Source organism: Lactuca saligna, chromosome 4, assembly GCF_052625555.1.
Source record: "Lactuca saligna cultivar CGN05327 chromosome 4, ASM5262555v1, whole genome shotgun sequence".
Taxonomy (NCBI): Eukaryota; Viridiplantae; Streptophyta; class Magnoliopsida; order Asterales; family Asteraceae; genus Lactuca; species Lactuca saligna.
In genome coordinates, this window is record NC_136420.1 from 297,026,538 (window position 1) to 297,038,734 (window position 12,197).

General features: G+C 30.6%; 1 protein-coding gene across 1 annotated transcript; it reads right to left on the bottom strand.

The window, feature by feature from the left end:
* Positions 1–10,275: 10,275 nt before the first annotated feature.
* LOC145040793 (basic leucine zipper 4-like) lies at positions 10,276–10,749 on the bottom strand. The gene has a single exon (XM_078988687.1). It carries the CDS (start codon positions 10,747–10,749, stop codon positions 10,276–10,278), a length of 474 nt encoding a protein of 157 aa, XP_078844813.1.
* Between the last annotated feature and the right edge of the window lie 1,448 nt (positions 10,750–12,197).

Below are 12,197 nucleotides of genomic sequence, written 5' to 3' on the forward strand. Positions count from 1 at the left end.
GCGTGTGTAAAACCGAAAGTTGTCCTTCTTAAAAATCATTTGAAGTTCCTAAAAAGCATTTATATTCAACTAGGTAAGCACGAAGATGATTGAGTTCCTCAGAATACCATATACTATAGTACGTATACATGCAAACATATAATGGCTCTTGATCTACCAATAATACATGTACTTATGGCCTACACGTCATTTCATTAACATGGGTCTATGTGTACTTACAACCTACACGTCATTTCATTATTATGCTAGCTTATTGGATCCCAACCTCTTTAACCACTCCACCATCATCCCTTAACTAAGTCTTTAACAACATCAATTACGCACACAGAGACTACACTTTAGATTCTACTAGTTCAGGCACAATCATACTTTCTACTCTACCAGCTTACACTTAAGAACATATAGACTATTCTATTAACTCTACTCTATTAGGTCTATATCCTAACATATGTGGACATTTATTGTAATATATAGTATAATGACATAACTCACATGGATAATTTACTTAGACGATTGACAACGATCTGGGTGCTCCTACTGACGATCGAACTAATGTGTAATGCGTTGAACGAGTATTAACCTATATTACTTTAACTTATAATTGCTAATGAAAATCTAGTAATGGAAACTAGATCTTTCACTAATCCCAATGAATACCGAGAGTTCTATCAAATAAGGATCAACCAGGCAGGATAGTTAGGAGGCATGACCATTTTGATATATAAGCTTTCTGAAATACAACAACCAAGCCAACGTGACCATTCTAGACACTTCTCTTGTATGTACATCAATGAATATTATAACTTGGAATTACTAACAAGCCTAGAATTATAGGTTCCTATAATGATTATATTTGTGAAAATAAGATATCCTAAAAGCTTAGTAAGCATAGCTGCACTTACAGAGGTTTCTAGCGAAAACCGAGAAATTTCTAGGTAGGACTTCGAACCGAGAGCTTCTAATTCTTGAGACCTCTAATGCTCAAGAGTTTTACTAAAGTGAAAAACTGAAAACTCCCGAAAAGTACCCCAAAAGTCGGACCTGAGATAGAGGAATAAGAGAAGAGGTGTGAAGAAAATTGAAACAAAGGCTATATATATAGTCGAAGTGCGTGCCACACCCACCTACCATGGATGCAACACCCCGGGGTAGGTGGGTTGGATTGTGCCGCTTGCTGCCATGTGGTCACTGTTGGTCCATCAATGCTGGGTAAAATCGTAGGTCTTTAAAAAATCATTTTTTTTTTTCATACGAGCTCCATTTTTGACATTCTTTATATCTACGCATAGCTATCGACGATTACTACAACATTCATTTAGACTTCATTGGATAATTCTCATTCGATCTTAAATATAATAGCCTACAAAGATTATACTACTAATGACCGTGTAAAATTCATAACTTCTTCATGCAAATTCCGTTCTCGACTGTCTTTATATTGACATAATCCTATAGACGAGATCTTCAACTCTCATTTAGATTGTTTTTCCCAATAATCGACCAATCTTAATCTCGGTTTATGTGTTGCACAATGTTGCGCTGAAACTTGGAAAATCATAACTTCATCATACGAAGTTAGATTTGAACCTTCTCTACATGCACACTCTTAGTTTTACAATTACTACGAATTTCATTTAGATTACTAAGGCTAATAAGTAATCTATTTTGTTTTATAACGTGCATAACCGTGTCGGTTTAATCGTGAAACTTGGAAGAAGCATAACTTCTTCATACAAGTTGGATTCAGACGTTCTATATATCTATAGAAATCATATTGACATTTCCTATATGTTTATGATGATTACATTGGCTAAAAAGTAATATACCTATACTTCTAATTTTACAAATGACAATTTATATTGAATTTTATTGGAATGCGAAAATGGGGTGTTACATTATAATCACACTCACACTCTACAAGATTATTCTCAGTACAAATTATGGTGAATTGTTTAAGTAATTATATTTAAATGTAACGGATTGATTTATTAACCAAGATTAATCTTGATGAATATTAAACGAGTAAGGAAGGTACGGAGTGTACACTTGTTTAAATTTATTCAACATTAAAAGTACACTGCTATTTAAGGATGAATCCCCTAAACGAACGGGGTCCAGGGGCAACTCCCTTAGGAGTGCAGTCTAAGGGGATAGAGCCCCTTGCTAGGGTTAAATTTGTGATAGTAAAAATGCATTAGAAATCTGAATTTTTTTAAAATAAATCCGATTTTAATTTTATTTTGACCCTTATAGAAAACCTGTTTTTTGACAGTGTTCATACATACATCTATTTTATGATAGTTTTATTTTTATTTTTTTTATGAGAAGGGTTCTTAAACGATTTTGGTCAAAAATCAAGTAGTCACGAAAATCATAACAATTTTAATTCTTTGTTCTTGTTCTCTCATTTTCCGAGTCTTATCCGATTGAAGATTAGGGAGTACCTTCCATATACTTAAATCTAAAAGTAATTACACAATTATTAGAATATCCAAATACAATTTTTAACCCTAAATTTCTAACATGAATCACTCTCTATACTACTTTCTTCTAATCTAAAAGAAAACATAACCCTATGACTACAGTACGCAGACTCAAACCCTAATTCGAGACGAAGATAAGAGAATGGGAGGAGAAGTGATACTAGTGTATGTGTGATATTTATCAGTTATGAGAGATATCACACACCAACACTAATATACTTCGGACTCCAATGGATCAAGTAAACCACCAAAATAAAGATCCGACCTGTTGATCCACATGTTTTCTCCAGCTATAATTCTAAGAAAGAAAGCCGTAGGTAACAACATTTCAAAGTAAGCAGAAATAGTCCTTAGACCAACAATATTAACAAATATCATACCAACACAACTTACCAAAAAGACATTGAACTTATAGACACTTTCAATGATTAGATTGAATGAGGAAATATTCAATATTTCAACAATAGGATGAAGCGTACAAGTAAATTGGAATAGGTACTCAAGATTAGCGCAACAATAGTCGTAAGGATTTGCCATTATAATCTCATTAGCATTTTTGTAAAAGTTATATCTGGAGGAGGTATATGGAGTGAATACTAAAACTGCATATGGCTTGCTATATATAGGAAAGGAAAATCAAGTAAAGAATACTACTGTACTATTTTTTATGTCCATTCACATTTTTACGTTAATCTAATTGGTAACTCTTTGATCTTATCCTACAGTAAATAATATTCATGAAATATCATGAAGTGTGTAAAAATATTGGAATTATAACCTGGACTAATGAGATGGAAATCCGGAAATGGTAACAAAACTATAGATTAAAAGCCATGTATAACAACAATGTTGCGTGTGATTGCTCCTAACTGGTGGTAGTGTTTGTCACATCGTTACCATGTATATGTTCTTAGACGAGTAATTGTTTTAATATCATTAAGGCATTTTATTTAGATGCATATAATAATCACAAAGTAAAAGTTGGTTCTTTGTGCACATTACTTACCTTTGTGATCTCAACTCCAAAGATGCAATGTTTTACGCTAGACAGATATATTAAATAGTTGTATAAGTCAAACATGATATTTTTAGTCGATATTATGTGATTTTTTTAAACGGCAGATTGAGTGGTTAGATATTAGTGTTAATACTCAAATTTGTGTTAGCACCAAAGATCGAATTCTAATGTCCTCATCACCGCAAACTAAGATACTATGCCTCTACTAATTGGCCGGGCAATTTCCAATATACAATCGAGATTATATAATTAATATTGTATAATCAACTAATTATTATTAATTATACAATGCGACAAATAACGTATAAACTATATATTTTTAACTTAAAATAGTAACTTATAACTTAAAACAATTATGTATTTTTAGTATTATCTTAAGAAAACAACACATTTATATTATTTAACTATAACATATACATACTTTTAGTTAAATAAAAAAAAACTGTATTTATATTTTAACTCAACATAATTTTTTTTTAAATTTATGTATTTGTAAATTTCTGATAAATAATAATGTTTTTGTAATTATTTATTCTATTTAAATTTGTCAACCGATAAATAATAATGTTTTTGGATTAAAATAACAATTTTAAGCAAACCATAACGACAATTTCTGAAGTTATATATATATATATATATATATATATATATATATATATATATATATATATATATATATATATATATGTGTGGGGTGGGGGGATATGGATTGATAGTGACATTATTGATTGATAATGTCACTACGTTTAACCTTTATAACTATTACATGACACTTTATATATATATATATATATATATATATATATATATATATATATATATATATATATATATATATATATATTGTGTGGATATGGATTGATAGTGACATTATTGGTTGCTAACGTGATTACGTTTAACCTTTATAACTATTACTATTATGTATATGACACTTTATATATATATATATATATATATATATATATATATATATATATATATATATATATATATATATATATATATATATGGGGTTTAATAGAGAACTATAATTAACCAATTAACCAATCTTTTTATCAATTTTTAGAACTTATTTTTTTATAAAAAAAAATAAACTAAAAATACAGAAATTCGTAACTTTTTATCATTTTTCCAAAGATATCAAATTCGATAAATTTTTTTCGTCAAATTCACACGGTGAATTCGAAAAATATATTTAACATCCACAATGTTAAGTATGAATTTAGATAATTTTCATTTTTTTCGATAAACATTAAGTTCTAGAACTTGAAAAAAATTTTGGTTTATTTGGAGAACCCTTAATTATGGTTCTTTATGGAACTTATATATATAATTAGGTTCATGTGAGACGGTCTAATTTTATGAGACTGTGAAAAGCAATCATAGTCAATTATTTAGTAGATAAAAAAACATTTTTAAATTGCACAATAATTGAAAATTTTCGAAGTTTTTTTTCAAATATTATTTTCTAATTTTATATTTTCCCAAAAAAAAATACCAGAAAAAAATTACATATTGTTTTACATATTCTAATAAAATATTTGAATATTCTACATATCTGACAAATCTAGTAAAATATTCTAACATTTTAAAAATCACATTAAAATATTTACAGTGTAATATTCTATTAGAATATTTCACGTATTTAAAAAAAGGTAATTTATTATTTATTTATTTTCTAATTTTTGTTTTATTTATTTTTAATTAAAGTTCCGAAAATAATAATTTTTTTTTTTGGATTTTTGCTTTTATTTTGTATTTTAAAATTATTTTTAGAATTGATGTTTCACAAAATTAAAATTGCCTTAAATGATATATATATATATATATATATATATATATATATATATATATATATATATATATATATATAATTAGGGTTATGTGTGACGGTCTAATTTTATCACTACAAGAAATGTTGGCATTACCGGCGACGCTTTTAGCGGCGACGGAGAGCAATAGCGGCGACATGTAATTGACGTGTTACACGTCGCCGCTATTGCTACGCGTCGCCGCTAAAAGCGTCGCCGGTAATGCTCAAAATCGGCGATCCGTGTCAAATTATCCCTATCCGTCCGATTTGATTTCAATCCAACGGTTGTAGAGGAAAGCGAAAACGCGCTGACTTTTCCCTCCAAAGGTGTCGCCGCTATTGCCCTGATGTCGCCGCTATTACCCTTCTGTCGCCGCTATTGCTTATCGCCGCTAATACCCATTACAGATTACCCTTTCCAGTTTCCTTTTCGGTGACATTTTTTCCTCTGCTTGTATCCTTTCCTTCTCTCGTTTCTGTTGCTGCTTCTCGGTTTGATCACTTCGACTAAGTGGAGGACGAAGGTAAATTACCAGTGCTAGCCCCTTCTGCCACCATAAGACCGCCATAGCTTCCCTCAAAACGTTGAAAACCGGCGATCCTTGAGCTCAATACCAAAATTGCCCACATTCAAGGTCAAATTTCTCCAATTTTCTATTATTTTCGTGTTTTGTTGCTATGTTGTATGATAAATTGTTAGTAATTTTGAGATTAAAAGTGTTTTTGCAATTTGTTAGATTGTATGCATTTTATATTGTTTATAGCTTCCTTCTTCCTAAGTCCACTCCATCCATCCCCTTTTAATCTCTTGATTTGTTGGCCCTTTTAATCTCTTGATTTGTTGGTAGATGATAAACACAAGGCCATTAATTTGTATTTTTTTTTCTTCTCATTTGGGATGAACGATGATGAGTATACAGGAGGTATCAAACCTCCTGATTTAACCAAACTCCATTACAAAATATATATGATCAAACCTCAACTTCTGATTTGTACGATTTTGGTCCCTTGCTCTAAAAAATAATTAAAAATCTAGTCGTAATATGTGTAAATTGAATCCAAAGTTTTAATGTAAAATTTCAGAAAGTTATTTATAATTTTTATAATATTGATTTATTTTAGATTAAGTAAGCCTTAGATTAATTAAATTTTAGAAATTATTAATTTCTTACCATTTTGTTACTAACTTAAATGATATTTTTTTATAAAGGTTATATTTGTATAATGAATTAGTTCATGGAAAAAATTGAACAAAAAGTAGGATGCAATATTAAAGGAAAAAAAAGTATGATGTTATATTGTGTATGTATTTGTATGCAATTTGGAAACTACAATGTTATAATAGAAACTGTATTATTTTTGTATATGTAATATGTGTAAATTCTATTCATATTGTAATTTTGCAGGTTATATATGGGGTTTAGTTGGGCGATACTCTTCTATGTGATGGCGGATGTTATGGGCTTAGGACATGGAGGTGATGGAGCCGGGGATCCACCACCTCCCGGAGGTTTTGGTCGTGGTCAACACGAACAAGATGGTAAGTCTTATTATGATATATATGTTAGATATTTTTATCCATTTATTATAAGTTATCATGACTAATATTTTTAATTATATTTTTCAGCTGAGCTCCCTAAGAAAAGAAGAGGCCTAGCAAAAAACATTCAATTATCAAAGATAATACGGGCAAACAAGGGAAAACCTGTAGATTTGGATTTCGATAGAGAGCTGACATATTCCCCTATCGGGAACCATGGTAATTGGTTTACCCGTGAGATTGGGAAGTATATATGGATGAACATCCCTTTGAACGTATCTGGTTGGGAGAATGTTTCCGCCGCTTTAAGGAATGCCACAGTGGTTCATTTAAAGGTAACTTGGACAATATTTTAAATTTCGTTCTAATTGGTATTTAACTAACTAACTTTTTTGTATTTGTAGAATAAGTTTGATTTAGATAAGGTTAACTTGGATCCCGAGCGTGCTCAGTTGTTGCAGAGCATTGACGCGACCTTGCAAAGAATTTATAGAGGACGAAAAAATAAAGCACATACTTATTTTCAGAATGTCGGGGGGCTTGCAGATATCCCAAGGGCATTAGCCAACCCCCCCGATGGTATGTCACGTGAAAATTGGGCGCAAGCAGTCGAGCATTTTCAAACTCCTGAATTTCTAAAGCGTTCGGCGTCAAACAAAGGAGTCCGTGCACAACAACAAGTTGTAAACAGAGGGGGATCGTGCTCGTATAGCAATGCATGTTTCAAAGAAGTAAGCTATGATATATTTAACTGTTTATTTAAATTATAATTAATCTAATTTTTAATGTTAAATAGGACATCGCTTGAATCGAAGCATTTCGTAAGGCCAATACTGATCGCCAAGGGGTGTTTACTAGTCCTGCAGTCGAGCAACAATACGTAAGTGGTTAATTTGTATTTTCATATAAGTGCTTATATCGTCAAAGGGTAGTTAGTAATCTAATTTTTATTATATTTATTTCTTTTTTGAAAATACAGAATGCTTTACTCTTTGAGATCAGTCAACAAACTCAAGCTTCCTCTGAAGCCAGCGGTCTAACACCAAAGGATACACAAAATTGTTTTGAAAAAATATTGGGTGTTCGACGTGGCCATATCAGAGGCATCGGGCGTAAACCTTCTACGGTTGTTTCGATGTACGATCAGGAACAACTAATGACACAGCCACCACCACAATCACAGGTGACAAGATTATTTAATTTTGGTAATTGTTTAAAATGTTGGTAATTGTTGGTTTAGTAATAGTTTCAAAATTTGGTAATTATTAGTTATAGTACTGTTATAATGTTTTATACCCAATATGTGGAATGTATATTTTGTATATAGAATGTTATAATGCTAGTTTACTTATAAGACTATGTTGTTTTATTTGTAGTTGGAAATGTTTCAAACAATGTTAAAAGATCCGGCATGTAGTGCTGCACTTGAAGATTGGTTTCGTTCGTTGCCACAACGAAATGAAACTGGAGGAAACGAGGAGAGCGATGATGACGAGTAGATAGTTGTAGGATTTTTTTATGTTTTATTTGTGCAAGTATTTTAGACTAGTATTTTCGATATTTTGTTCTAGGTTAAATCAGACGAGTATTTTAAACGGATATTGTATTAATATTTTGGAATGGAATGATGTAGGATTAGATTAATTAATATCATACTAGTTTTTTTTTTTTTAAAAGAAAAAAACTAATACCGACGACACCTTTAGTGGCGACAATAGCTTATTACCGGCGACTAGTTTTAGCGACGATGTGTGCTTATTAGCGGCGACTGGTTTTAGCGAGGACAGACACGCATTAGCGGCGACAGTTTGATTAATAGCGACAAAACATCAGCGTCGACGTTTTAGCGACGACACGTCGCCGCTAATACTATTAGCGGCGACAAGGCGCGCTTTTAGCGACGACGTCTGTCGCCGGTAATGCTCTACTTTCTTGTAGTGTATGAGACCGTAAAAAGTAATCATAGTCAATCATTTAGTAAATAAAAAAACATTTTTAAATTGCACAATAATTGAAAATTTTCCAAATTTTTTTTCAAATATTATTTTCTAAATTTATATTTTCCCAAAAAAAAAAATACCAAAAAAAAAAAATCCGTTTTGTTTTACATATTCTAGTAGAATATTTGAATATTCTACATAGTTGACAAATCTAGTAAAATGTTCTAACATTCTAAAAATCACATTAAAATATTTCCAGTGTAATATTGTATTAGAATATTTCACGTATTTAAAAAAACGGTAATTTATTATTTATTTATTTTTTAATTTTTGTTTTATTTATTTTTAATTAAAGTTCCGAAAATAATATTTTTTTTTTGGATTTTTCCTTTTATTTTGTATTTTAAAATTATTTTTAGATTTGATGTTTCACAAAATTAAAATTGTCTTAAATAAAATATATATATATATATATATATATATATATATATATATATATATATATATATATATATATATATATATATATATATATATATATATATATATATATATATATATATACTAGCAGCGTACCCGCGCAAAGCGGCGGGGTGTGTAAATTCTTTCGGTGATATGTTTCCTCTACAAAAATGTTATGTTACAAAAGAAAGTACATATCGAAAACAAAATAATCAAACTATGGTGTTATTTGGGAGATGAAGTCATTTTTTGTTCCTAGACGGTGGGCTTTATAGTAGATGAGGGAACAAAAAGGTATATGCGATTGGAGAGATATTTGAATCAACATGCTAAATTTAAGGATATCTAAAAGGGTTCAAAATTTGAATGAATCCGGGATTTGAGGGAACAATATCAAATTGTTGAGAAATATAAGGAGATTTGATGATAAATATTTGAATTCAAAATGTGGTTAAGATTTAATATTATTTTATTAATGTTTACTTGTACTATCAGCTTCATTATTTGGACGTCTTAAAAAAATATTATTATTATAATCAATCTATTTTTAGAAATAATTAGATTTCTTTTATAAGATAGTAAATATATATATATATATATATATATATATATATATATATATATATATATATATATATATATATATATATATATATATATATATATATATATATATATATATATATATAAACCGTCGATAAACAAAAAAGAAAAAAAAAAAAGTTTAACAGAATTTACAAAAAAGTTATAATATGAATGACTAATTAATTAATAACTAAGAAATGGTTACTAAGCCACCATTTTTTACCGAATACATTAAGATAAAGACTAATTATAACCGCTTAGAATTCTGTTTACATACTTCTGCCTCCTCGAAACGACGAGGGGCGGCTGATGTGACTCTCTCTAGCACATAACTAGAGTTATCTTAATTAAATTTTTACTTAAAAATGTGATAAATGAACCTACGTTTTGTTCAAGAATGGCCATGGCCTTAGTAATGCATGGCCACGAACAGGCTATAATAATGGGTAGTGGAGATCTTCAACGAGAAGTAATTGATGTAAATTCGAGAGTGTTTCTTGGAGCATCAAAGACGCTGAACGGAGTCTGTCGTTTTCTCGCTTGACTAGTTGTCCATTATGGTTCACAAATCTTAACCTGTTTTTTAGTTCTTCATTACCCATCGTATAACGGGTTACCTGGTTCTTTAGATTTTCCAAGTGCTTTTGTTTTCTCACACGGGATCGTTTGGCTGATTCCCTGTTTGAGATCATTCGTTTCCTCCTACGTTCATCAATCATGTTAACTGCCCACTGATTCGTTCCACAGTCATCGGAGCCTGAACTTGAGCCATTGGTTTTCTGGGTGGAGTTGTCAGAACCAGATGAGAAAAGGAGAGGATTTTGATGTGGGAAATCGGGAAAAATGTCGTCGAGGTATCCATTAAAGGAGACATGATAACCGGTGGAAGGGAAGATGGAAGACGACATTGCAAATTGCAAGACAAAGTGGTGTATATGGTGTATGGGAGGAAGGAGGAGGAAAGGGAAGAAACTATGGATAGGGCGGTAGTATTTAAGGAAACTGAGAAGCATGGGTGGGGCCCACCGGGGGTATTTTTGTCATGAATGTTGTTAGTGGCTACGTGAGTTTTAGATTATTATATATTAAATTTGTGAAATTCAGTAAAATTAGTTATAAAGAGCTTTTGAGGTATTCAAATGTTAGATCCTAACTCTCGTAGCATATTCTCTTGATATATGTGGAATCATATTATATTATATATGACTAATAAAATGAAAAAAAAACTTATAAAAGAAAGCATAATACGAATAACCAAAATCCAACTTACTTATCAAGGAAGAAAACAGGTGGGAGGGGTGTTGGACACATGTCAGCACCCGATCCAATGTTTTAAAGGGCAGCCAATAAGAAGGGGATTCTGTTAATGTTCGTGGGCCTCTAGAGATCCCGCAATATGGTAAATGGTGTCGGCTGATTTAATATTCTTTAAACTTGAATGTTAGATCTTATTACAAGTCTGGTGTCACAAGTACTTTTCAGTTTTCACTTCCTATAAAAGTCTAGCTTTACTCATGGGTAACTTAACATGTCAACTAAGATCCAATATTGTTATAAAATCTCGAAAATGATACTAGTATAAGTTTATCAGTATTGATCAAATATCTACCAAGGCAATTAGTACCAAATAATGGTTAATTGTATTGCTAATTCTACAATCGGAGTGTTTTTCTTAAAAAACCTGTCCATATCAGACACTCTTTTTAAGTTTTTCTTTGCTTACATAGTGACACTGTTGTACCATTATCTGGATTTTTGGTATTATGATATATGATAGATACCTAACATGTTACGACCTTTAACTTTTTATCATATCACATGGTTTATAAGTTACTTATATTGATGTCGAATTATAATCATGTATCAAACGACAGTCATGTTAAAAGTAGGTCAATTATATATGAATATATATTAAAGAGACGATAAAGAGTGATTAACCTAATCAATTGAAAAGAGAAGCTAAGAACATTGATCCACAACAAATTAATGGCCAGCATGAGGCCGACAACATCAAAGCATAAATCTAATCTTGGTTAAATATAAGCATTCTTGTTTGGAAAAGGCATGATTAGATGCCTATCTAACTTATACATGTCTTTGTATTTTTATCTATTCATCTTCCATCAATATATAATTTGTTTCTTAATACTACCCTGGACTTATGTCACATTGATTTAAAATGATTCCCATTAGATTAATATTTGATAAATAGTCGCAAGACAACTTAACTTCTAAATGACAACGCTTCCATAGCCGAGAGATCATGATCAAATTAGTGAAATACTTGATCACTATTAAGTACATGTGGATGTTAGTTCCAACATTATGTTATATCCATTAATAATCTTTAACACCC